The sequence below is a fragment of the Zonotrichia leucophrys genome, chromosome 15, assembly GCF_028769735.1.
Source record: "Zonotrichia leucophrys gambelii isolate GWCS_2022_RI chromosome 15, RI_Zleu_2.0, whole genome shotgun sequence".
Taxonomy (NCBI): domain Eukaryota; kingdom Metazoa; phylum Chordata; class Aves; order Passeriformes; family Passerellidae; genus Zonotrichia; species Zonotrichia leucophrys.
In genome coordinates, this window is record NC_088185.1 from 12,518,848 (window position 1) to 12,546,383 (window position 27,536).

Genomic DNA, 27,536 nt, shown 5'->3' on the forward strand with positions numbered 1-27,536 from the left:
CCTGAGCTCTGCTGCTGCTCCACACCAGGCTGAGCAGGCTCAGAGCAGCTGAACCAAAGCTGAATACAGGATGAGGGGACAGCACTGCAGTGGGCAGCAGGGAGGAGCTGAAGCCATCGGTGCAGAGAGCAGGAGCTGCAGGAGAGCAGCATTATCCCAGCAGGAGATTTTCCTGGATACAGCATTTGGGGATTCTGGTAAATCTATTCCTTTTTTCCATGCCTGGCATTGGGAGGTTTGGGCAGCACTGATAGGCAATGAAAAATCTCCCTGGAGCATTCAGGGCTTCCCCTCATTTCATGGCAGTGGCTGTTCTGCTGCATTTCTGCTGCTCTGCACACAGCCCCAGTCACACTCCTGCCCCCTGCACAACACCAGGCACCAAGGTGTGGACCTTACTACCACCCTACTAGCCCTGGGATTGCCCTGGAGCACAACCCAGGGCTGATTTTGCCCCTGTGGGGGTGACAGCCACAGGCATTGCTGCAGTGCAACAAAATACAGCGTGGTGGGGAGAGGGCACTCAGGGCACATTAACCAGCAAATTAACCAAGCAAAGCCTGTTTGGATACCAGGAAGTTCATCAATACTGTGTAAGGGTCTTAAAAAGCCAGCTAAGACATCTACATCTTTTATTTGCACCATCTGTTTTCACAGGCCTCACTTGAGGGACAGAAATCCATAAGGTCTGACTCACCTGGACCCCTGTGGGTCTGCTGGCAGTGGGAACAGCCTGAGCCTTTCTCTGCCAGCTCAGAGCTGTGCTGGGAGGTTTAGGTGGAGCTCAGGGCAAGGTTCTGCCCCCAGAGGGTGCTGGCACTGCCCAGGCTGCCCAGGGAATGGGCACGGCCCCGAGGCTGCCAGAGCTCCAGGAGCCTTTGGGCAGCACTGCCAGGGATGGACAGGGTGGGGTTGGTGTGGGTCTGGGCAGGGACAGGAGTGGGACTGGATGATCCTGTGGGTCCCTTCCAAGCTGGGATAATTTATAACTCAAGTTCAGGATAAGGCATTTCCATGGAAGCCGTGCTCTCGGAGCTGCCCACTCCAGTATGAAAATAAAACTCTGAATTATAAATAGTACAAAAGGGCAGGAATGGCTGCTGCAGCCTGTCCCGTGTATTGGCTGCAGCCACTGGCACACACAGAGGGCAGGAACTGCACTCCCCCAGGGAATGCAGCTCCGGGTGAGCCCAGCTGCCGGGTATTGCACACAACATCCATCCCCAGCAAGGGAACGCCAGGAACGGGAGCCTCCTCCTGGGCAGGGCCCGGCACGGTGCAGCCCCGCCCCGGAGCTGCTCAGGACGGGATCATGCCCTTGCTGCGCTTCCTGTCGGCCATGGCCCGCCGGTTGTGGTTGGCTCGGGTGCTTTTGTTGGCTTCCTTCTTCCTCCGCTCCTGCAGCGTCTCCCGGCTCTGCCCGTGGCCCTTGGCGCTGCCAACCACGGCAGAGCCGTCGTGCTTGTGCCTGGAGGACACAGAGCAAGGACATCACAACAGGCACGCTGCACTCCTGGGGTGAAATCCACATCCCCACAAACACTGAGGTGTGAGGGGTTCAGCTCAGGGCTCTACGGCAGCCCAGGAGCAGCATCAGCCACACCACCACTGTGTCCTTCCACACACTGAGCCCATCAGCTGAAACCAGCTATCAAACTGTCCCAAAATCCCGGTGGGAGCTGTTGGAGCTCTGGGAGTTGTACTCTCCAAGAGCCTGTCTTGCACAGGGTTCTGCTGCTTGGAGTGACAGGACAAGGGGGAATGGCTTTATGCTGAAAAAGGGGAGGTTTAGATTGGCTATTAGAAGGAATTGTTCCCTGGGAGGGTGGGCAGGCCCTGGCACAGGGTGGATCCCTGGATCCCTGGCAGTGCCCAAGGCCAGGTGGGATGGGGCTTGGAGCAGCCTGGGACAGTTCCTGTCCCTGCCCATGGCAGGGGGTGGAACAAGATGCTCTTAAGGTCCCTTCCCACCCAAACCACTCCATGATTCTGTGCCATGCCTACCCCTATTCAAAGGGATAAAACAACCAGCAGTGAAATAAAGGGTAAGTGAGGAATTCACCCCACTGTGGCAGGACCCTGACACAGGAATGCCAAGGAACACCCCAACAACTCCAGTCAGCAGCAGAAGAGCTGCAGAGGCAGAGCGAGAGCCTTGCTTACCCCTTCCTGGCGAGGAACGCCTGGCGCCTGGCCTCGGCCCTCTCCCGCAGGACTGCGGGGTCCTGCACAAAGTGGTCCTGAAGGAGGCAAGGAACAGGTCAGGAGACCCATCAGCACCAAGGGAACAGGTCAGGAGACACATCAGCACCAAGGGAACAGCTCAGGAGACACATCAGCCCCAAGGGAACAGGTCAGGAGACACATCAGCACCAAGGGAACGGGTCAGGAAAGCACGACAATCAGCACCAGAACGCTAGGAACCAGCGGAACCTCAGGAGACCCACGTCAGCACCAGAGGGAACGGGATCAGGAAGCCCAATCAGCACCAAGGGAACAGGTCAGGAGACCCATCAGCACCAAGGGAACGGGTCAGGAAACAGCCGCTTGTCATTCACCATCAGCACCACGCAACAGAGAGGAGAGAGGATTCTGTTTGGAACCGAGTCAATTCCTGGTTCATTACCTCAGGACCAGTGGGATTGGTGTCAGGGACTCTAAACACAACACCTGGCACAAAACCTGCCTGAAAACCTTCCCAGCCCATGGCTGCTCCCAGCACAGCCATGGAAACAGAGTGCCAGTGACCCTCAGAGTGCTCTGCTGGCTCTGTCTGTCTCTGGGCAAAGCAGATTAAAGCTCCCCACGGAGGAAGTGTCAGTGCTCCAGCACAGTCAGGGCAGGAAGATGTGGAGAGCTGTCCTTGGGGACACATCACAGCCCAGCAGCCACTGAACAGCAGCTCAGTCCCTGCTGCTGCTCTAAGATTCCCTCTCTGAAACAGGAAATCTGCTCCACATCACCTGCAGGTGAAGCAGGGAAGAAATATGGTAAATTTGAATGCAACTCCAGCTAAATGTCACCTTTGTTCTTTCCTTTTCAGCTTCCTCCTCCTCCTCTTCATCTTCTTCCTCTGTCTCCTGTCCTTCTTCATGTCCTTTAGGTCTCAAGACCTGAGGAATTGTGAATGGCCTAGGAAATAAGATACAAATAGTTAGAAAAGAAAATAGCACAGCCACAAACATTTCTCTGAACAGCACATCCTTTGTGGTTTGCATTATGTCTTTAAAAAGATGAGACTCTACAGATTTCATGGACTTCATTTTCCTGAACAAAAAACAACAGGAGACCCAGGAGTTAATACCACATTCCTATGGGCAATTAGCAAACACACAGTCTCCACTGGGGAATGTTCACTATGAAATTGTCACTGAAAATAATAATAATAGTTATATAAAACCCCAACCCTGAAACCTCACAAGGAATTTCTCCACAGAAACAACAGCTTCCTTTGGGAAATGGGCATCCAGACACAGCCACAATATTAAGGAGCATCCTTTGCTACAGCAGACAGGGAGCATGTGCTGTAGCAGGCAAATTTGGACAGAACCATTCCTGCTCAGGCAGTGCTGTGCTCCAAACCCTCTGACTGCTCAGGGCTACCCAGGCAGCCCCAGTTCCATTGCTGTGCTCCAGTTTCCTACAGGGGGAAAACCCTGGAGAAATTCATCAGGCTTTATGAATCACTCTGGACATGCAGAGCAAAGGGCCTGGGGGTGGAGGAAGAATTTACACATGCCTATAACTCTTCTTTAACATAAATATGTGTCTGCATTTGAATTCCATTGGAATTCAGACCCACCATTCCACTGCCAAAGAAATAAATGCAGAACCAGAAAAGCCTCTGTTATGTCAAACCAACAGATCCAGTTTTCAGCAGTGACATCTACTAATTGTTTCTAGGGGCACTGAGACCTGAAAGAGGGAAAAACACCTGGGTGCCACATTCTTACAGGCAGAACACAAAAAGGATTTAAACTGAAGCTTCTCAACACTTTAGGAGAGGGAAAAAAGGGACAAAGAGCCTCAAAGCTTCCATTTGGTTTGAGGTTAGGAACGGTGACATCTTCACAATACATCAGAATTCAAAAGGCCACTTTCAGAAATGTTAAAGCAGGTTTTAAACCACACACTTTCCAAAATAAATATTCTCCAGCCTCCATCCCCATTAACCCTTTGTTTCCCAAAAGCTAATTGTGTGCAGTTGTCAGTCATGGTGCAGAGTGCTGTGCAGCTCATCAGGGACTCAATTCCAGCTGTCAGCACTCATAGGGGATTGGCAGGGAAAAGTCTGGTTGTAAAATTCCCCAAATTTTGAGGTTTTCCTTTGCTAATCAGCCATTTTAGGTTGCCCAGCTCCACCGATTTTCCAAGGCATTTTTCCCTGCTGCAGGGTAGTTTCTCCAAGGAGAGGCACTGCTGAGTACAAATTTCCACACATGGCAAATTCCCCTCTTGGATTTGCTGACTAATTGAGGCAATGGCCCAGTGGAAGCTGGAGAACATCCTGGGCACACCCTGTGCTCATTTGCAACCCATTCCTGAAGTTTAGGAATGGTCTGGCTAGGAATTTGGTTTGTATTTATGCACAGCCACTCTTCAATGAGGTTCTTTGCCTCAAGAGTGCCATCACTTTGTGTTCAAGGAATAGCCTGCTGTAGGGGGATAGAACATAAGTAAATATGACTTATAAATATGTCTTTCTATAGGTAGTATAGAAAGTCACCTCACCCACTAAAGAGTTGCAGCTGAGCCAATTATAAAGGATTAGGAGCAGGCCTGATGTTAACAGGCAGCTGTAGCCAGTAAGAAGAGTGTTATAAAAGAGTGGGTTGGCTGGTTGAGGGAACTGGAATCAGGTGGCTGCTGTGAGGACAAGGAAGAGTCAGGGCTAGAACATCAAGGAGGTACAAAACTCCAGCAGTATGGAACCTTTGCAATGTAATGACAATAGAACACTCCCTATCCACAGGAGAAGGGAGACCCAAACCTCCCTCCTTGCACATCACAGTGAAAACAGAGAAAAGGCTGCTTTGAAGCCCTCGTGGAGGAACAGAGCCCAAAGCAGCGTTTCCCAGGTTTGTGGGAGCCAGGGAATTCCGTGCCTCCCTCCTTCCCCCTCCCCTCAGCATTCACCTCCTGGCGATGAGCTCGTCATCCGAGTCAGCGTCGTTAGCGCCCACTTGGTTCCCATCGTAGGTGTCGTCGTACTCGTCCTCGTAGTCGCCAAAGCCCAGGGCGGCGGCGGGCGGCAGGGGCAGCTCCTCCAGCACCACGCTGTACTGGCTGTAGCGCTGCCGCTGCTCCGCCACCAGCCGCTTGTCGTTCACCAGGCTCCGCGTCGTGTCCTTCTCCCTCCTGCCCGGGAGTGGGAGGAAAAGGGTTAAATCCTGCCCCTGAAGCTGCTTTTTGTCCTGTTAGTGGAGTGTGTAGCAGTGCAAGCCTCGTCCCCAGTGCCACAGGCTCTCCTGACCCCCCACCTATCGGCCTGCTGCTTTATGGGATTGTGGGATGGTTTGGGCAGGAAGGGATCTTAAAGCTTATTTTATTCCATCCTCACACCTTCCACTAGCTCAGGATGCTCTGAGCCCTGTCCAGCCTGGCCCTGGACACTGAGGGATCCAGGGGCAGCCACAGTTTCTTTGGGCACTCTGTGCCAGGGTCTCTCCACCCTCCCAGGGAACAATTCCTGCCCAATATTCCCTCCATGCCTGCCCTGTGGCAGTGGGAAGCCTTTTCCTGTCACTCCAAGCCCTGTCCAGCCTGGCCTTGGACACTTCCAGGGATCCAGGGGGAGCCACAGCTTCTTTGGGCACCCTGTGCCAGGGTCTCTCCACCCTCCCAATTTGTTCCCAATATTCCCTCCATCCCTGCCCTCTGGTAGTGGGAAGCCATTCCCCCTTTTCCTGTCACTCCAAGCCCTGTCCAGCCTGGCCTTAGACACTGCCAGGGATCCAGGGGCAGCCCCAGCTGCTTTGGGCACCCTGTGCCAGGGTCTCTCCACCCTCCCAGGGAACAATTCCTGCCCAATATTCCCTCTATCCCTGCCCTGTGGCAGTGGGAAGCCATTCCCCCTTTTCCTGTCACTCCAAGCCCTGTCCAGCCTGGCCTTGGGCACTGCCAGGGATCCAGGGGCAGCCACAGCTGCTCTGGGCACCCTGTGCCAGGGTCTCTCCACCCTTCCAATTCCTTCCCAATACTCCCTCCACCCCTGCCCTCTGGTAATGGAAGCCATTCCCCCTTTTCCTGTCACTCCAAGCCCTTGCAAACAGTCTCTCTTCCATCTTTCTTCTCAGCCCCTTCAGGTCCTGGAAGGCCACAATTAGGTCATCTCAGTGCTTTCTCTTCAGGCTGAACAATCCTAATTCTCCTAATTTTCCACACAGCAGAGCTGCTCCATCCCTCTGCTCATCCTGGAGCCTCCTCTGGTGTCACTCCAGCAGCTCCAGCTCCTTCCTGTGCTGAGCCCAGGGCTGGATGGAGTGATCCAGGGTGACTCATTTGTCCCAGGGCTGTTTGGCCACTAAAAAAGAGCAGGAATTGGAGACCACCACCAGCACTTCAGGCAGAGAGGAAGCTCTCACAGGAGGCCAAACGCAATCCTATTGCAGATGAAACTTGGCCAAGGTGCATGGAGCACAAATGTGAGGGGAAAAGGACAAATGTAGACAGGGAGATCCAAAAAATAACCAGGTGAGAATGAGAATAAACACAATTCCCAAGGCAAAGAACAAAACAGTGGAGAGTGACTGTGATTCAGCCTCTCAGAGCACTGCAAGGGCTTGTTCTTTAAATTTAGAAGGCAAGTAAATTATAGTCATTTTATAGAAGGGAAGACCAAGAAACAGAGGGTTTAAAAAGCAGCTGCTGAGTGTCTCAAGCTGCACAAGCATAATCTCTCAAGTGCCATTTTTCAGACCAGCTAAGAACATATTTACAGCAAAGCAACAAGGGATTCCACTGGCCAGCATTCCCAGGAGAACTTGCAGCCCAGGATATAATCCCAGCAGCGGATTTTATCAGAGAAAGGACCTGTCCAAAGCAGTGACAGTGACTCAGGAAGGGACAGAGTGAGGGGATGTGATCCAGCAGCCCGGATTTTCATTTGGAATCTCAAAACAAAGGAAGTTTGCAGCTGGAGGTGTTCCCTGTCTGCCATGACTCACTGGTGGCACAATGCCCTCCCAAGCACGTGCCCAGGATCCCTGGGATAACAGCTCCTGTGGGAATTCAGCTGAGCCTGAACCCTGCCCCTGCTAATTGCTTCCTGTCAGCTGGTCTGGTGGCTGCACAGGAGCTGCATGAAATGGTCTGGGCACCAATCCCAGGAAAAAACAGTGGGGTAGCTCCTCATGGAGCTCAGGACATGCTGTGGCTCCAGGAGACACATTCAGCTGGCAGCCAGGCTGGACAGGCACAGACAAGTGCCATCACTTTTCAGCATCAGCAGAGTCTGTGCTGGCACATTCATTTCCTTGTGTTTGATTCCCTCCACGTCCTGGCTGGATTTGTCTTTCTCAAGGACAGTCCCTGCCCCAAACTGCTGATGCTGAGAGTGGCCAGGACAACCTGCTCTGGCTCTTTAGTGCTATGGTGACACCAGGCTTAGCAACAGCTCCCTGAACACAAGAGAATTTGGTGAGCAAAAGGTATTTAGAAGGAGGAAAAAAAACTTAAATATTTGATACAATTCAAATCCAAAGCAGATCTCAGACTAAGCTTGGAGAGCTCTGTTACCCCAAAACTGGGGTGAACCATCAGTGCTGAATAATAAATCCTGGAGACAAGGTACTGCAGCTTTTCCTTGGATTCAGCTGGATATCTTTGGGCACTGCTGATCTCCAGGTTTTAGACTACTCAAACTACAATTAATGTCTGGAGTCCTGCAGATTCTTCCCAAATGTTCTGAAATGAAGGCAGGCAAATGACAGCAGCAAGAGGATAATCCCAAGGGGTCACATAACTACAGCAGGAGAGAGGAGAACTTCTCCAAGAGTGCTGGTGCCCCTGGGGGCAGTGCCATGGGAGCAGCTCCCAGAGCCCAGCTCAGGGATGATTTACGGCCTCCAAAGCTCTCCAAGTGATCTGCAGAGGGAGCTCTGGATATTCCAGCCACTGCATGCTCTGTGCTGAACCCGGTGCTCTCTGGCCTTGACCAGCTGCTGTTGCAGGGCTTTGGGAAACAGGGATAACCCAGCACACCTGTGCAAGGCTTTGGGAATGAGGGATAACCCAGCACACCTGTGCAAGGCTTTGGGAATGAGGGATAACCCAGCACACCTGTACAATGCACCTGTCTCACAGGAGGAGAAAGGTTCCATCTCTGAATTTTCAGCTATGGACACAACAAAAGTCATGGCCTTGGCCAGAGAGAAAGGAAATTCCTTTCTTGCTCAGCCGAGACAGGATCAGCACTGTGGCACTGCTCTGAGGAGCTGGGCCACTGGGCTTGGGAACAAAAGTGGTTTTTTTCCTAGAGTTTGATGCAACTTGGCAACCAAAACCTTAACTGGGTGCTCTCAGGTCAGTGGCTCCAACTCCAGCCAGACTTTTAGTTATCTGCTGTGTAAATAGATCCCAACATTAGGATCACCCTTGGATGCTTAGAGGAGGTGTTTAAAGTCCAGTGCAAGGTGTCCCTGCCCAAGGCAGGGGGTGGAACGAGATGAGCTTTGAAGTTCCTTCCAACCCGAACCATTCCGTGATCCTGTGATCTGTTTTAAAAGAATCTGGAACAAAGGAACCACACCATAGAGCTGACATCAGTGGGAGCCAGCACCACACACCCAGTGAGGCAGAAAGCAAAGTGAAAACTGGTGGGGGTTTGCAGAAATCTCTGTTCCTGCCAGGGGGATCCCTGCTCAGAGCAGGCAGATTGACTAAATAACCTTTAAAGGTCCCTCCCAACCCAAACTACTCCACAAGCCCAAGTGCCCTTCTGCAGGAAGCTTCACAGCAGCAGGGACACACAAGCAGTCTAAGGCACTGAATGTTATCAGATGTTGAAGTAGATGGATATTGAATCTTCCCTTGGCTCCAGATCAAATCATTAGTTATTCTCAGCTCTGAGTCACAATCCCAGGCTCAGGGATGGGTCTTTTCAAGGTTTGTTGTTCAGTGCAAGTTTAACATTAAGCCCAAGGAGGAAGAGCCTGACATTACAAATGAGCTTGGCAGAGCAATCTCCAGCAGCAGACACAGGAAAGCCAATTAGGAAAAACACTAAGTGAAACCAACCCCCTCATAATATTTCACTTCACTTTCCCAGACAAACAGGTGGGAAACATTTTTGATAAGCCTTTCCCCTTGCCAAAACATTCCTGCAGGAGCTCTTCAGGAGAGATAAATGTGCAGGATCCCAGGTGTTTGTTCCTCCTGACAGGCAGAGCTAATGACTGGGTGCCAACACTCACCTCTTGCCTTTCTGGATCCGAGACACATCCACTGCATCCCTGCTGAAAACATCAAACTCATCATTCTGGAAAACGTTACAGCGAGAGCTGACCAGAGGGGTAGGGTCTGGCTTCAGCTGCCTGTTAAAAAACAAACAGAGAATAAAAACAAAAGTGAAGTGAGGAAGAGAAATCCTCTCCCTTCCCTAAGCCCTTGCTTTATCCTTTATCAGTCCCAAAATATCCTGAGCAAAAGATCCTGAGCACACCAAGAGGTGCTGGCTGAGTCACAGGGCACAACCCCTTCCCTTCCCAGAGCTTGGATTTGAGGGGAAACCAAAGTAACTCACAGAAAGCCAAGAGAAAATTCTTCTGTTCATTTCAGAGTCTACCAAACCATGCAGGACAACAGAATATTCAACAGACTGCCTGGTCTCAACACAGTGACTCAGTGAAGACAAACACTAAGTGTGATGAATTACAGGCTGGAAAAAATTCCAATAATTTGTTGCTGCTGATTTCAAGATATTTATCTCCCTTGTTAAATCTTTCCCAGGGTTCCAGGTTTATGTTTGTTCAACTTGTAAGTCAAAAGACTGTACTTTTGACATTCATTTTGGTGGTGCAGGCAGCTCAGCTGGGCAGCTGCAAATGCTGCTGTGCTCCCCTATAAATCAGCAGGGGTCACAATTCGACATTTCCTATCGAACCAGCAGCTTTGTTTCAAGATGCAAAAGGCAGGAAGAAAAAAAATGCAGCTCTATCTTGTGGAACTGCTGGCTTTGCAGAAAAAGCAATCCTTCCTAAAGCCTGTCCTGCACCAGTTGTGCCAAAGTCAGCAGATCTGATGGTGGGAACACAAAGACTGTTGCAAAACTCAGATTTTTTTACATCATTTTTCCGATAAAGATGCTTTCCTTTAATGCAACAGTGAGACAGTCTGCCCATAACTCCATGAAATGTGAACAAACAGCACATTCACATCCTGATGCTCTGTCAGGAACTGCTGGTGCAGCACAAACACACACTCACAGCTGCAGACAAACTCCAACAGCTCAATCCTGCCACCAGCTATAAACCCTCCATCCCCTGCCCGACCCAGGAAAGCAGCACAAGCCTGGCAAGTTTGTCAGAGGGAATATAAAAATGGATCTGAATTGTTCTATCTTCACTCACAAAGCAGCAGCCTGTTAAATAACCATATTTGACCCTGTGGGTTGAATTCAGCTGAATTGGGTCCTCTGAAGATGCCCTTTCCTGCAGGACAGCTGGGATATTCACAGCTGTGACAACAAATGCTGCAGCAAAATAACTTTTGAAGGCAATATATTCTGTTGCCCAGCATTCTAGTCTAGTCTAGTTTAGTCTAGCATTTCATGTACTAGTGGTTTTGTCCCCTGTCACAAAACACAACCCTGCACCTGCTCTAACACTGAGCAGCAAAGGTCCCACTCCTCTGCAGGGACACAAGGAGGGCACAAAACTGGTGACAGGTAACAATGAGAAGCCTTCACTTCTGTTCTCTATCCCAAATATGCAAATTCTCAGAGTTCTACAAGTGTTGAGCCTCCAGTGAGAGCAATTAAGTGAGACAGAAACAACCAGAGCTTGTCCCACACCTTTGCATCCTTCGGTCCAGCTTATCCAGGTATGGCACCAGCTTCTCCTCCAGGATGTTGTTGATCACCTGCTCTGTGTCGTATCCATACTCCTCCAGGCAGGCCAGGATGAATCCCTCTCCAAGATCTGGCAGCAGATCCTTCACTTGGGAGATCAGGGAGTCCAGCTCCACGCCGGACACGGCGGCGACGGGCGCGGCCGCAGCGCCGGCACACTGGGGACACCAAACACACCTGGTGGCACTGGGCAGGGACACGGCTGAGGGCAGGCAGTGGGCACAGGAACACAGGGCAAGCAGCACTCTGGGCTCTCAGGGTTTACACACACAGATCCAAGAGTGGAGCTGTTGCGGTGTGTTGTAATGTCCTGTTTTAGGTTTCCAGGTCACCTCCCAGGTGTGGCAATACCCGTTCCCCTTCCCCCTCGCCCCTTGCTGAGTGAGTCCTGTCAATCAGGCTTAACATTCCAACAAGGCATCGTGTGGTTGGTCAAATTCAAAGGATGCCCCTCAGGCCAGGGGGTCATTGGCCTGTCTAGGTGTCCCTTGCCCCTCCCACCTGGTTGGTGGCTCACCTGTCCCCTCCCCTCCCGACCCCCCTGAGCTTAAAAGGTGAGTCTGGCCATGTGCTCGGGATTCTGTTGGAGGTCTCCCGAAGATTCAGACCTCTGTAACCATGGAATAAACCACTGCATATAACCCTCCGGCAGAATCCCTCCTTTTTTTCTCTTCACCTTTGCCTGAAGTCTCTTCCTAAGGTAAATGGAGTTCCTAACAAGCCTGGACTTGTTTAGTGCCCAGCTGAAACCACCAGCAAGCTAAAGGTGTCTCTGGGGTGAAGCACCACAGAAGCCGCCTTTGGCTCAGCAGCGAGGCTCAGACTGGCCCAGGCACAATCTAACTGGTGATATTGGGATTCATATTCCAATATGGAGCCAAAAGAGAAACCAGCTGTTTAAACTACACGAGGTTTCCAGCACAGATTTGGGCACACAGCTCCTTTTGCCAGTCCCCGAGTCAGCAAGGACACCCTGGAGAATCCCTTCCTCAAATAACAGGCGAGCTCTGCATTTCAAAAATATGCACATGAGCTGCAGGGATGAAACAGAGTATTTGAATAATCTCCAGCAAGGGAAAACCCAAGCCATGAGAGCTGGAAGCAATTTGCTCAGAGATAACTCAGGATTCAGGTGTAGCTTCATGTCTCATTTCCCAAGGCTGCATGGAGATCCAGCAAAGGTCAGAAATTACACCACATCTCATGTTGTCCCCAAAGCTGAGCAAACCAAGCCTGTGCTCACAGACAGAGGAAGGCCAGGAAGAGCAGAGCCCCCAGGAAGAGCAGAGCCCAGTCCCACACGGAGCTGTACCCACCTCATCCTCCAGGGCACACGCAGCCCCCGCATCCTCCCTGTCCTCAGGGCTGCTCTCCACTATGGCTGAAGCCCTGTTGGATGCTGCTGGAGCTTTAACAGCTTGTCCTTTTCTCCTGTCTACTCCTTCCCAGGCACTTTCCACTGCTTGGAGGATGTAGGCTGTCCTGGTCTCATCTCTAAGAGCACAGGATTAAGGACATTTCTGGATGCACATGTTCAGGGATCATCCTGAAGTAACTACGGGATTGTCAGCAATGTACAAATTTGTGCCTGCACCAACACTCACAAAACCACGGAATGGTTTGGGTGGGAAGGGACCTTAAAGCTCATCTTGTCCCACCCCCTGCCATGGGCAAGGACAGCTTCCATTACACCAGGTTGCTCCAAGCTTTGGACACTTGCAGGGATGGGGCAGCCTCAGCTTCTCTAGGCAACAATTCCCCCCTGTCCTTTTTTTATTGTTAAGGGAAAACTTTCCAGTGCTCCTTGCCAGTCATGCAGCTTAACCAGAGGCAGAAATGTCACTGGTGTGAAGGAATCCAAGTGCAGAGCCCAAGGATACAGTGCAGAGGATGCCTGCTGGAGCAGACTCACATCATCCTCAACAGGGAACAGCTCGTCGTAGTCACGGAGAAATCTGAAAACACAGGAGCAAGTTTAATCAGTGGAGCTCAATTAATTAGCACTACTGTGCCTCTCTGACTGCCTCAGTGCTCAGGTAGGAACAGAAAACCTCTCACTCAATGCTGGATTCCAGCCATGCCTGATTTTGGTCCCACTACACCACAGCAACACTCCTCAGGTGTGAGGGCTGGAACCCAGTGCTGCATTACAGGGAAAATCTGCTTTACCATGTGAATGTGCTCAGAATGCCAGCATGGGCAGGAGGACAAGATGGAATTCCCAGTTCTGCCACTTCCTTTGCATCTCCAGCATTCATGTTTAATATTTTTCTGGTCTGGTCAGCCCAGCTGGAAAGCACAGATCAGTAATAACAGCCTAACTTGTCAAGGCAGCTAATGGCTAAATTGCTCTTCTCTTCTTTGTGAGGCTGGATTAAAGGGAGTGAAGAATTGCATTTCTCAGTGCCAGGGTCTGTGCTGCAGGCTGAAATCCTCTCACTGCACTTCTCCCAGCTACTTACAAGATTTCTGACTCCCAAATGCCTCGTAATGCTGCCTCAGGCAATTCTGCTGTGAAGAATGGCAGAGGAAGGAGCTGAGCCCCTCAGGCCTCCTGCCAGCCAGACTCACCTCCTCTCCTGGAGCACCGAGGTGAAGATCTGCAGAAATTCCTCAATAAATGGCTGAATATTCTCACAGCTGCAGGAAAACAGCACAGTGAACACTCAGACACAAGTCTGCCAAGCCCACCACTCACATTTACACACCAAGGGAAAGCCCCATTGCAAGAGAGATTTCAGGCCACATTTGGCTTTCACAGGAGCAAAGAGTCAAATGGAAGCAAGTGGTTTTTAAGGCTTCAGCAAACATTTCAGCACTTTGATCTCAAGCTGTATCACACCTAGAATTACAAGTTTTCAGACAGACTATATAAATAGTTTGATGCCTCAGACTTGCAGTGAGCAGAAAATGGTGTGCACAGCTTTTGTAATTGTGCCTCTATGATGGCTTGGGATTACACCAGTGAATTTTCCAGAAAGTTGGTGCTCACCTGAGCAAGAACACCTGCCAAGCCAACACCCACTGCAACCTCAGTGCCCAAGCCCTGGGTGCTGCTGAGGCTCCAAGCCTTGTTCCAAGGCACCTTTGGGTGGGAAGGGACCTTAAAGCCCACCCAGTGCCACCCCTGCCATGGGCAGGGACACCTTCCACTAGCACAGGGTGCTCCAAACCCATCCAACCTTGCCCTGGATGCTTCCAGGGATGCCCAGCTGCTCTGGGCACCCTGTGCCAGGGCCTGCCCACCCTGCCAGGGAACAATTCCTAATTCCCAATATCCCATGTAACCCTGCCCTCTGGCAGTGGGAAGCCATTCCCCCTCATCCTGTCACTCCAAGCCCCTGTAAACAGCCTCTCTCCATCTGCAGTGTTGGATCTCCAGGTCCTGGAAGGTCACAATCAGGTCTCAAGGTGTTACACATGACCAAACTTTGCACGAGCCACACACTGGGGTCAGAAAGCTCATTGGACCCAGCTCAGCACAGAGATTCTGGACCAACCAGCTCCATCTGGAACATTCTGATACAGAGGACAACAGAATTTGACCTTAGCCAAGCCTTTGGCTACGATCCCAACACAAATAGCAGTTTCTGTTCATTTTCTCCAGTAAATTTGTAAATGAGAAGCAATTTCTCCCAGGCAGCAATCAAGTAATTGGTGAGTAGCACAGAGCCAAGTGCCAATACCTGCTCTCTAGGATGGGCTGCAGACAGACTTGGTTTACTAGGATGTGAAAAACCTCTATCATCTTCTTTCTGGAGTGTGAAATCCTCCTCCACAAATCAGCAAAAACACTTCAGAGAGAGCAAAAGACATTGTTGGTGTCAGCACCAGAATCTGTAACACACCTTTATGCCAGAGTTAATCCTCTAGAAGAAGAATTTCATTAGGATGATCATCTCCTTGCTGCAAAGACCAGATATTAGACACATTTCATGGTCATTAAGGAAAATCCATGCCTTAAATAAAGCTTTCAATCCCAATTGTCCTGGCAGCTCCCCACATGAGACCCCTGCTGTACCAGCACAGCCTGTGCCTCACAGTGAGACTGAGCTACACAGAGATATCATTCATGTTCTCACACTTTGTAACAATTTACATGCACCTCCCATCAAATTCCTTCTTACACAGCACTAAAAATGATTCGTCACCCCAGTGCCCAGGAAAATTTGCTATTACAGAAGTCATCTCTTCAGAGCCCTTTGAAGCAGCAGAAAAAAAGCCAGGCTCCTCAGGGATGGGTAAAGCAGCATGAAGTGAATTCTTAACTAAGCCCAGGGAAGTCTCACTGAAGATCCAAAGGAAACCTTTGCAGGAATTCTCACCTGTTATCTTCATAATGCCTCTTCTTGATTGCAGATTCCAGCTCAGGAATTGCCAGTTCATAAAATGAAGCCAATCTGTACAGAGGGGAACAAACCTGTACCTGTCAGCTGAGGTTGCAAAAGTCATTTGCTAAAAGGCAGAACAAATGGCTGATTCCATGAAACCCTCCTCACCAGCAGCACCCATGAGCATCACCTCATTTTGGTATTTTTGCCCCAGAACACAAGCAAACACAGCACAGAAAAAAGAGCAGCACTCTAAGGAAATCACAGGGAGGTCTTTGAAGGGGTAAGAAAGAAGAGCGTTTGAGAAGCATCCTGGTGCTGATCAGAACCATCTGCTCAACCCAGAAAAACCCCAACACAGATCTGCAGCCTGAAAAGACCCAACACTCTCAGAATCACAGAAACCTTCATGTTGGAAAAGCCCCCTGAGAGCACTGAGTCCAACCATTCCCCAGCACTGCCAAGGCACCACAGACCATGTCCCCAAGTGCCACATCCAGCTGGTAAATCCCTGCAGGGATGGGGACTCCAGCACTGCCCTGGGCAGCTGTGCCAGGGCTGGACATCCCTTTCCATGAAGAAATATTCCCTAACACCCAAGCTGAACCTCCCTGGCACAGCTTGAGGCTGTTCTCTTGCCACTCTCTCCCAGCCACTCAGCTTTTGCCAAACCTCACTGATATTCTCTAGCATAAAACTTGGGCATAACATCAAAGGCATTTGTTTTCAGATCTTGAAGAACTATTTCTCTGAAATACTTTCTGCTTCCCTTGCTTTGGGTCCTACAGCATGAAGTTCCTTTTGTCCATAACTGGTCCCTCCCCACCTTTCCCAGAGCACACCCAGTACTGTTCAGCTGACTGGAAATGGTCTCATGGATGCCTGGCTCTAGGATCACTCCTAAATAACAACAGACATAGAACAGAAAATCCACACATCCCTATCTCCATGTATTTATTATGCTGCATTCCTGCCAGAGAGACCCCAGCAGCCTCTGCACCAAATCTGTCTCCTCATCTAACAATGGGACAGGACACAGTGGCACATTCAGTATTTCTACACGGCCAGGACAAACTTTGCACTCCAAGACATACCTGTAACAAAACTCGTGTTTTTGGAAGGTCTGGCAAGCCAAGGGAAAGACATCAAGAAAGGCCCAGAGAGTTGTGCAGGTGTCACATAAATACAGCACAATGTCCTTCAGCTCCTGGGAGGGAAAGAGCAGCTGCTGAGGGAAGGGCCAGGCAAGGCTTCCCAGCAGGGACACAGAATATTGGGGCCAGGTCCCTTCCTAACTGCAGAGTCTGAATCAACCCCAAAAACCCCCAGGGCCTGGGAACAGAGACAACATTTCTGCCAGAACTCCTAATGTTTGTTTAAATATCTATAATGCAATCCCAACTGTCTGCTTTCATTAAAGAACCTGGGAGATTGTAAGAACCCTCATCAGGTCCTGTTCTGGAAGGTGGCTTTGCCCTCAATACACCCTCCACATATGGAATTCTTCCCCAATGCTTCTTTTCATGAAGCATTGCACAGCAGAAACATGGGAATCAAAGGGAACATGGGAATCAAAAGGAACACGGGAAATGTGGGAATCAAAGGGAACATGGGAACCAAAGGGAACATGGAAAACATGGGAACATGGGAAACATGGGAATCAAAAGGAACATGAGAAACATGGGAACCAAAGGGAAATGGGAAACATGGGAACCAAAAGGAACATGGGAAATGTGGGAACCAAAAGGAACATGGGAATCCACAGGAACATGGGAAACATGGGAACCAAAGGGAACATGGGAAACATGGGAACCAAAAGGAACATGGGAACCAAAAGGAACATGGGAACCATGGGAATCAAAGGAATGTTTTCAGCAGTCTGCTCCAGTGCAAGCTGCATTTCCAAGGCAGCTGACACAAACTGAATGACATTAAATGACAGTTTCAAACCAGCACTTATCAATAAATCATAGTTTGAACTGATAATTTGATCCCACACACAAACTGAAAGACTAAGGTTTTTCAGAGGACCACATTTACTGTCTTTGTACAGCGCCCAGCACATAAACCCCTCTTAATTATCTGCAGTTAAATGACACTGCTGTTAAAACACACATTTCTGAAGGAAAAAAACCCAGCTCTTATGACCTCCAGGGTTAGGTGGAGACTTTTGTCAGATTTTGTTACATTATTTATAAGCTGGTTAAGCAAAAAAAGTTGCCAGGTTAAAAACTATCCATGTTCCAAAGGATATGGTTGAAAGGAATCAGCTCATGGTGGAAAGGTTTTATCACCATGTCCCAGGACAAAGAGTGCAACAATGGCACAGAACCACGAGCTGTGGGAGCTTTGGGAACAGAAGGATCCTCTGTGGCCTGCTCAGAGTACAGAGAGCTCACTCCTACCTGGAGGGGCATGTTCCCTGCAGTCACACTGACTTTCTCTTCCAGTTTCTGGGGCTCAGCAGAGGCCCCTTCACACTGCAAACCACACTTGTGCAAAATATTGTTGAACACCTAAAAGAGGAGAGCAGGGCAGTGTTAACAGACAGGAGCCAGCAGTGGGACACAGCAGAGAAGGCAGGAGCTGAAGGAGGGTGGGAGGGAAGTGTAATCAAGTAATAATTTTAGATAAAGTTCAAAACCTCCCTGACACACATTAACAAACTAGGGAAAGGGAGAAACAGCAAAGTCAGGGGAGGCTTAGGCTGGATATTAGGGAAAGTTCTTCCTCCAGAGGGTGGTGAGAGCTCAAGGAGTGTTTGGACAATGAGTGGGATTGTTGGGATATCTGTGCAGGGCTTGATGATTCTTGGGTCCCTTCCAACTCAGGATATTCCTCATGAAACACATTCTGCCCACCTACAGTGTTCCCTTCCCACTCTCCAAGCTATGGCACCTTTCCAGATGAAATCCCAGCAGGAAAGCAGTACCTGGAGGATAGTGGGCAGAGTTTCATCGAGGTCACTGAAGTAACTGGGCTGCTGAGTGAAGATGTTTCCTGAAAAGGGAAAGGAGAGCATTTCCATCAGTTCAGACATTGATGTCAATGAGCAAATTAGCATCAGAAAATGGTACTTGTGTTATTGCTGACACCCCAGACACACCTAGGGACCACGTGGGACACAGCCCACCCTGACTCCTCAGCTCATGCACTCCCTGCTCCCAAAAAGCTGCTCCATCAGCTCCCAGTGCCCCTGGAGATCCAGCAATGGGAATATGCTCATCAGAGCAGAGCAAATGAGATGTCAGATGATTCACGCTCCAGGGGCTGAATCAATGAATAATGCAAATACTATCACTGAACAACCCCAGATCCTTTATTTGACAACTGGAGTTGACTTTTAATTACTGATAACAGCTCAGCACACACCAGGAGATGTGCTGCCGAATATTTCTTAAAGGTAATGAGGCTTTAGTAACACCTGCTATTATTTTACTAGGACTCCATTATCTTTACAAAATACTCCACTGAGTAATGCCACACCATAAATCCTCACCAAGCAAGCACCAAGGCTCCTATTTTCCTGGGAATTACTGTTCAGATTATGACAATTAAGAGTTCTCCAGCAAGGACAGAGCTGTGAGACAAGTTTCAGATAAAGTTATACCCTAAGAACCTCAAGTTTCTGAAGTTATGAATTACACACCAGAACTGCTCATGCCATTACTGTCCCAACATAGTGAAATAATCAGGTGAGCAAATATTTGGTCACTTGCATGCAGCATGACTGGGTGGCACTCCAGAGCATAATTCAAAGGAGCTTTCATTACTTAGGTCTCTTTTGGGATATTTTAAGACCCAGATAATCTGAGCTTCCCATCTGAAAGGGAAGCATCTGTCTTGCCATGCCTGCTTTCCATCTCTGAGGCACAACAGAGGAATTTAGAGTAGAAGCTACTGAAAAAGGATAAAAAGATTAAAAATGCAAAGGTTTATCTAAGATTTTCGGGCTGGAAATCTGTCTACACCACATGATCTAACTAACACTTCTCATGTGAGCAAAGCTGGAAATGAGACAAAAATAACTACCAAAGAAATGGAAAACCTTCATCCCATGAGCTGCAGACAAAGTGGGTCAGAATTCAGGAAGAGCTGGCTTAATCCAAGGGCAGATATTCTTGCACTCAGGTGATGTTAAAGATCAAGATAAAGAGAGCAGCTAAATCAACGTGCTCCATCTTCACTGCTCAGCCCCCATGGCTGGATGTTCCTCCCTGGGCACTCACCACCAGGGCCATGTGCACAGAAACCCAGGGATAAGCACAGCTTGAGCAAGGCTCTGAAGTGTTTACAGAGCCCCACATTCCTCCTACAAGGGCTGATGGCATTCAATTGGCACAGGAAACAACTGAGCCTAGGTTTATGTCTAACAACATGAGCCTAGCTCAGGGCAGCAAAGCAGGACATGGTGCACATAGAAAAAGAAAAGCACAATCTGATCTAGAAATGACAGATCTTAGGTGCTACTGAACAATTAATTTTCAGAGCAGTTCCACTGGTATAAACCCCACTAAGTCACTTGTCGTATAAGCAAAAACCTAAATGTAGCAAGATGTTCCTTGGCTTTTACTGACCAATCATCTTCTGGAGCAGGAGCCCATTTCCTTTCCCAAAAAGGACACAGAGATCCAGAATCTTGGGGATATCAAACAGGAAGTTGTTGTAAATAATTTTTCCAAAGACAGAAGGAGTGATAAAATGATCCTACAAAGACAGAAAAAAAAAGGAATTTAAAGGGTAATCTATACCTAACTCCAGCATTATAATGGCACCTGTAAAAACGTCTCTCAAAGGTGTATTAAGGAATTTATTTCATAGAAGGGAGCAACTCTTCTTGAAATAGCTTCTGTGGAGCCATCTATTCCCACATTCCTGTCCTGCCACACCAGGCACCCCACTGAACAGCAGCTGAATTAATCTAACCTACCTAAAAGTTTTACAAAAAATCTCCCTGCAGGTCCCCAGTTCCCAGCCTGACACCAGAAGAGCTCAGGAGCAGGAATGAACAACCAGGCACAGGGACAGCCTGAGGTTCTTGCACCCTGGAGAGCAGAACCCAGCACCAGAGACCACAGAATCAGGGACAGGCAGGGAGAAACCCCAGAGCTGCAGCTCTACATGCTGATTGCTGAACACTGGGCCAAAAACCCATCACACTGAAGGCATTTCTTACAGAATTTTGGATGAGAAAAATCCCATTGTCTGACACTGAGAAACAGGCAGCTGAAATGTGATTTTGGATTTTCAGAAGCCCGGTTTGCCTGTGACAGCAAATGTTTTCAATCCCAGTGAAAGGCAGGGCACACTGTCCCTGCTGAGGCAGAGGGATGGGGCTCAGTGCTGGCCAGGTTCCCTTTCCAGAACTCCTGCTGACTCCTGCATGACAATGGACTATTCATCCCCTGCAGATCACTCAACTAGAAAATGGTTTCAAATGCTCGCCTGCCCCTGGAGTGGTGAGGTTTAATCAGATCCTGCAATGAAAGACAGCACAGAGGTGTCAGGTACTTCTGCTGAAGTGGTGCCAGCTGCAGGCTCCAGCATTCCTTCATCCTGCTCCTGTCCCACTCCTCCACCCCCAGGCCCTTCCCTCAAAACATCCTGAACCTCAGCACTGTGATGAGCAAGAGAATCAACACAGCCCCAGCCCATGATGAACCCGTGAGGAGATCAGTGATTGCTGCAGCACCAGGGGCCTCCCTCACCCTGCCCAAAGGTGAAAATCCCAGAGCTCCACATGGGAGCTGCACTCACACAATTAGTGATGAGGGTGTCTTTAATTATAGAATCTCAGAATGGGTTGGGTGGGAAGGGACCTTAAAGCCCTCCTAGTGCCATCCCCTGCTCTGAACAGGGACACCTCCCACTGTCCCAGGCTGCTCCAGCCCCAGTGCCCAGCCTGGCCTTGGGCACTGCCAGGGATCCAGGATGGGCACCCTGTGCCAGGGCCTGCCCACCCTGCCAGGGAACAATTCCCAATTCCCAATATCCCATCCATCCCTGCCCTCTGGCACTGGGAGCCATTCCCCCTTGTCCTGTCCCTCCATCCCTTGTCCCTCTCCAGCTCTTCTGAAGCCCCTCTGGGCACTGGAAAGGGCTGTGAGGTGTCTCTGCAGCCTTCTCCTCTCCAGGCTGAATGCTTGATGATGCCAAGATAACTGTAATTTAGAGAGATTTCACTCTATGTCCAAAATCTGGGGCAAGTTCATGGAGACACAGGTATTAGAAGGAATTTTGTGGCCCTGATGGAGTAACCACTCAGGAACTGGTGGCCCGAAGAGCCTGCTCCATGTGGCCACACAAAGGCCCACGTGCTCTCTCTCCTCTTCCCATGGCATATCCAACCACTGCACATGGATAACCTGCTATTACTCAGGAAGGAGATGCAGGCAATCAGCCAAGGAAGCACTGCATAGTTTGGATACTTCAGCTCTGAGTGTTATCACCTCCACTCTGAGAACCCAGCTGATAAAATCATCAGCGAGAGGAATGTCGTGCCAGAAGGAAAATGACTCATTTCTCTCTTTTCTCCTAAGTCACACAGCCTGGAGCACCTGCAAGGCATGGGAACATTCACCTTGGACTCCTTGTGGGTGGACATCCTGAGGAAGGTGAGGAAGACACTGCGATGGAGGCATTTCTGCAGCTCCTGCACCTCGGGGTGGCAATCCCACAGCACGTCGAACTTGCGAGGGGCAGAGCGCAGGTAGGAATCCAAACACTTCTGCAGGCTCTCATCAAATATCACCTGGCACAAGGAAAGGCAGGAAAATGGAAGGAGGGAATGTCACTCCTTCATAGGTCGTGCTCCTGAGCAGCCCAGTTAAATTTAAAGCAATCAAAAACACTCAGACACACAAAAAGGATTCCTATATCCATCAAATACAAGCCAATTATTAAAATCCCCAATGGAAAATCCTTAGGGAAATCATTTCTTTGCATTCTAAGGTGCAGTAATGGAAATTAAATGTTTCCTGCATGACACAATAAGCATAAACAAATCTTTATGAAAATGATGTAAGGCTCATGGCTTTTACAAGCACCTGGATGTTTATGTTGTATCTCCAGATAAAAAGCAATGATTACCTGGCACCAGAATTTGTCATGAGGCAGAGCCAGAAGCCAGTTCAGGTCATCTGCAATGAATTTGGCTCGTTCCAGGAATTCCTCCACCAGAGCAGGGTCTCTGATGGCAGGAGGGGGCTTGTACAGCACGAACGACCGATCTGCTTTAATTTCTGGGTGCTGCAGGAAGCCAAAAAAACACTGTATTAGAACTCTGTATTAGAACTCTGTATTAGAACCACTGTATTAGAACCACTGTATTAGAACCACTGTATTAGAACCACTGTATTAGAACCACTGTATTAGAACCACTGTATTAGAACCACTGTATTAGAACTCTGTATTAGAACCACTGTATTAGAACCACTGTATTAGAACTCCAGACCAAGTGACAGCAATGTCACCATCTGCTCACTGAATTCTAGGAAACACAAAGATACCTTTTAATACAACTTGATATTATCAAATCACAGAATGGTTTGTGTGGGAAGGGACCTTAAAGCTCATCCAGTTCCACCCCTGTCACAGGCAGGGGCACCTTCCACTGTCCCCAAGCCCCATCCAGCCTGGCCTTGGGCACTGCCAGGGATCCAGGGGCAGCCCCAGCTGCTCTGGGCACTCTGTGCCAGAACCTCCCCACCTTCACAGGGAACATTTCCTTCCCAATATCTAATCTAAACTTCAGTTTCAACCAATTACTCCTTGTCTTGTCACTACAGTCCTGATGACAGGAACATTCCCTCCCCTGGTAACTTCTCATTTTCTACCCTTTCGAGGCAGTGGGTTTGTATCCTTCTTTATGAGCAACATTTTCAGACCTTGATAATTTGGCAGCTGTTGCTCCTTGCTTTCTCTTAACCAAAGCCTGACAAAGCAATCCTCCCACACCATCAAAACAAAGAGCAGGAGTTTCCTGGCATGCCTTTGAACTCTCTCTTTTTCCTCTGAACTGGTTCTTGCACAATATTCCATGAACTCAAACTGACACAACCATCAAAGACACAAACACTTTGCTACCTTTCCCAAAGGTTACTGAACAGGCTTTGCCCAAATACACCCACCCTAAAAGGAGAATTGAGTGAGCAGCAGGTTTGGGCTCTGCCTCATCCCAGGTGTCCTCAGGAGTGAGCTGCACTGACAGTGCCACTCCTGCAACACACCCAAAAGGCTCTCTCCAGACCTTATTTCTGGGAAAATATGGTTTCTGTGGGTTGAATTGTCTGGTTTCATCCAGCTGAAGGCACAAGGGATGAACCCCAGTGCCACAGCTCACAGCTAAACCTGAGGCAGAGCTTGCAAAAACTCCCAGAGCATCCCTGCACTGCAGCAGAGGTTACAGACACAAGAGAGGGAGCTGTGCTGTAAACACAGTTTACTCCAGACATTGAACACAGCAAGTCTGGGTCCCATGTTTTGGGTCTCATGTTTTTTCTTATGGTGGTAAATGAAATCTCAACTATCTGAACACATTAAAAAAATTATTTAACAAGCAGGCTGAACAAATTTCACAGAATCTCCTGAGCTGGAAGGGACCCACAGGGACAATCCCAGCCCTGTCCCTGCCCAGACCCCCAACAACCCCACCCTGTCCATCCCTGGCAGTGCTGCCCAAAGGCTCCTGGAGCTCTGGCAGCCTCGGGGCCGTGCCCATTCCCTGGGCAGTGCCAGCACCCTCTGGGGGAAGAGCCTTGCCCTGATCTCCACCTGAACCTCCCAGCACAGCCCCAGCCATTCCTGTCACACACCCCAGACAAGCCCCAGTGTAAGACAATGATTTACTGAAGGTCTGTTTGGCTCTCAGGAACACCAGAGCTCACCAGAGCTGGCAGAGTTCTCAGCTTCCCTGTCTGGGGATCCCTTTCTGTCAGCTGGAGCTCGTCCAGAGGCAGTGCTGGCATCCTGGTGGCTTCTTCCTGTCCCAAACAAACAAAAGCAGCACAGGATGCACTTCACAAGGTCAGTCAGGCAGGAGCAGAACAAAAGAGGCTCAGCCCTGCTGTAACACACACAGGGAACACATTTATACCCCACCAAAATGCCAAATTCTGGGGGAACCTGGAGATGTATCAGAGGAAATCTGGAATGTGGTGCTCAACTTTTATCTCTGTTCCTTACTGAAAGGCCACAGATATCTTCCAGGACAACAAAATACATTTGGGGACACTGTTTAATATAGAAATTGGATATTTAAATGGGGTTGCTGAAGAGCTGTGCTGAACTCTGGCCTTTGCAGCCTCTTTCAACACTTTCAGTGTCTCTCCTGACAGCACAAACTGCAGAAACAACCCAAACACAGTGCTGTGCTTTAAAACAACCCAAACACTGCCTTGCCTGTGCTTTAAAAGTGCATTTTTGGTGCCTGTGTGTGGAATCTCACAGCACTCAGCCAGACAAGGGACACAGGCTGAGCCTACAAAAGCCTTCCCCACCCACTCCTGCCAATTCCCATGTGCTCACAAAACCTCAGCTTCACCTTCAGCAGCATCTGTGGGCTCAGAAATGTTTCAATTAACTTTCTGAAATTAACTATAAGGCAAATATTGGAGTAACTCAATAGAAAGAATATTATGGACACTGTTAAAAAAAGTTCAGACTTACAAAAAATGAAAGTTGCAGGATAAAAGAGCTTTTGAATTCTTCAGGGGGTTATGAGTTCTGCAAAATGGTACTAAAAAGTTATGTTTGTATTAAGAAAGTCAGACATCTCCTCAGATGCATGTTTAATTGCAGTCACATTGCCTGGGCTGAAAAACAATTAAAACAAGAGCAGTGTCTCTAAAGCTGAAAAACTCTGACTCAGGAGTGGGGTCATGGTTTAGGCAGCAAGTGAAAAAATAACATTTTTCATTTCATAAATTTGTCACCTATGGATTTAGGCAAAAATTCTGTAATCTAACATTTTAGAGCTCAATCAAATTAATACAGCAGAGCAACAGCAATACCCACTGTTTAGAAAACAAATAATAATTCTGTCTTTTCAGAATAATTTAAAAATTAAAATGTTGACAGGAGCAACTATTATTTTATGATGAACAATTTCTTTGGGGAAAAAAAAAGAAACCACCAAAACTTTTTAGCAGAATAAGCCAAGCTGGCTTTTAGTTCAGTTTCATCATATATTTAATTCGGCTCTTAAAACTTTTAGAGTCATTCTGAAAGTTGCACATAGAAATGTGTGTTTGTAACACAGAAAAACATGTCAGGTGTCTCATTTCAAGCCTGGAAGGCACCAAAGTCTCCAGTCCAAGTCAAAAACATTCTGGAAGAGACAGAAGCCTAGAGAAGAGAATAAACCTGAGTATGGGATAACCTCAACAGAGAATCATTCCTGATCACTCTCAGAAGCTTTTCCCTCCATAGAGAAATTTGGTCTAAACCACAAGCCCACGATTAATCTGTCATGCCCTGTGATTTCAGGTGCAGTGGAAGAGCCAAACATGATGAACCAGGGAAACTTATTTTCCCAGGGAAATTTATTTTCCCAGTGCCAGGAATGTTCCCTGCCCTGCAATTCCCACTGATGAGCACATCCATGGAGACACCCAGGGTGAGGTGACACTGCTGAGGATGAGGCAGCCAGCCCAGCACAGCTGGCACAGGGAATGGTGCAGGATGGATTCATGGAAGGGTTTATGTTGGAAAGGACCTTAAATTCCACCCTTCACCATGGGCAGGGATTATCCCAGGCTGCTCCCAGCCCCAGTGTCCAGCCTGCCCTTGGGCACTGCCAGGGATCCAGGATGGGCACCCTGTGCCAGGGCCTGCCCACCCTCACAGGGAACAATTCCCCATTCCCAATATCCCATCCATGCCTGCCCTCTGGCAGTGGGAGCCATTCCCTGTGTCCTGTCCCTGTGTCCAGCTGCTTGAGGCCCTTGTCCCAAGTCCTTCTCCAGCTGTTTTGGAGCCCTTTGGGCACTGGAAAGGGCTCTGAGCTCTCCCTGGAGCCTTCTCCTCTCCAGGTGAGCACCCCCAGCTCTGTCACCTCGGCCCTACCCATGGCCAGACATCCCCGGTTAACCCAACACCGCCGGTTAACCCGGGCCCCGCCGCTCCCGCTGTCCCCGCGGCCCCGTCCCCTGCCCGGTCCCTGTCCCTGTCGCACCGGGCCCTGCCCAGCCGCTGCCGCCCAGCCCCGCCTCAGCTGCCCCAGCCCGGTACCGGCACTCGCGTCCCACCAGCCCCGCGACGCTTCCGTGGCCCAGCGCTGCTTCCGGCCCCGAGCGGAACTACCGGGCCGGGCTGGGCGGGGCCCGGGCTGGCTCCGCCCCGGCGGCGGCACCGGCCCTGCTCCGGCTCCGGCTGTGGGCGGCAGGGGCGGCACCGGGGCCGGGTGTGGATCGGGGATGGGAGCCGGGCTCGGGCCGTGCTGCAGGGACCAACCGGGCGGGATTCGCCCCAAAGCCTCGCCCGCAGCCGCGGGGCCGGGGCACTCACAGTCCGTGGGTTGTCCGGGGAGGGGAAGGAGCCTGCAGCTCTTCTTCCTTTGAAGGAAACCAGCTGGTTCAATAAATCATCTTTGTGAAGGAGACCTTTTTAAGTTAACTGCGCTGCCCCATCCAGCGTCGCAGTGGGGCAGGGAAGGGGTTCTGCGGGGACAGGGACCTGTCACAGCCGGCGACACTCCCAGCCCAGACACTGCTTTCCTTGGCTGGGGCTTCTCCCTGCTCCTCGGGGATGTGTGTGTGCATTACACTCGGACAGAGCACGAAAAGGGCAATTCTGTCAATTCATACGAGCACCGATAGTGAGAACCCGTTACATCAGTCACATTTACCCCGCACCGAAACTCAGAGAACCGGGCAGCCACAGCTGCTCTGGGCACCCTGTGCCAGGGCCTGCCCACCCTCCCAGGGGACAATTCCTTCCCAAAATCCCATCCATCCCTGCCCTCTGGCAGTGGGAAGCCATTCCCTGTGTCCAGTTGCTTCCCAGCCTGCATGCAGGGTGACACGGGCACATCCAGCCGTCACCAATCTCCGAAGGGTTTCGGTTCTCCTCCTCGTCCACAGGGAACTCCTCCTAAGCTTAGCCCGGAGTCCGGCTTTAGATGGCAAAGTGGCCTAAAA

The 27,536-nt window shown here is 49.8% G+C and overlaps 1 protein-coding gene across 4 annotated transcripts; it reads right to left on the reverse strand.

Moving 5' to 3' along the window:
• Positions 1-615: 615 nt before the first annotated feature.
• Positions 616-26,694, reverse strand: ASCC2 (activating signal cointegrator 1 complex subunit 2). 4 transcript variants are annotated; one of them, XM_064726907.1, is made up of 20 exons: positions 26,629-26,694; positions 25,066-25,135; positions 24,285-24,380; positions 22,489-22,647; positions 21,980-22,150; positions 19,977-20,106; positions 18,332-18,399; positions 17,805-17,915; positions 16,494-16,606; positions 15,394-15,468; positions 14,755-14,862; positions 13,640-13,708; positions 12,949-13,023; positions 12,385-12,562; positions 11,012-11,226; positions 9,414-9,533; positions 5,137-5,358; positions 3,024-3,132; positions 2,164-2,240; positions 616-1,468 (listed from the first exon to the last, which is right to left on the reverse strand). In XM_064726907.1, the coding sequence occupies exons 3-20, from the start codon at positions 24,363-24,365 to the stop codon at positions 1,300-1,302; spliced, it is 2,250 nt and encodes a 749-aa protein (XP_064582977.1). In that variant the 5' UTR covers positions 24,366-24,380; positions 25,066-25,135; positions 26,629-26,694; the 3' UTR covers positions 616-1,299. The 4 variants fall into 4 exon arrangements, with proteins under 4 accessions (XP_064582977.1, XP_064582978.1, XP_064582975.1 ...); XM_064726908.1 differs by having other exon boundaries at positions 25,066-25,122; positions 26,629-26,674; XM_064726905.1 differs by lacking the exon at positions 25,066-25,135.
• Positions 26,695-27,536: the final 842 nt, after the last annotated feature.

Excerpts from the sequence above, each read along its gene's own strand:
- ASCC2 (XM_064726905.1), bottom strand. The coding sequence starts at position 24,365 with ATGCCAGCACTGCCTCTGGACGAGCTCCAGCTGACAGAAAGGGATCCC. Across the intron at positions 11,227-12,384 it reads CGTGTGCCCTGGAGGATGAG|TGTGCCGGCGCTGCGGCCGC; the intron begins GTGGGTACAGCT and ends TGGTGTCCCCAG. Across the intron at positions 3,133-5,136 it reads GACGAGCTCATCGCCAGGAG|GCCATTCACAATTCCTCAGG; the intron begins GTGAATGCTGAG and ends CTTATTTCCTAG.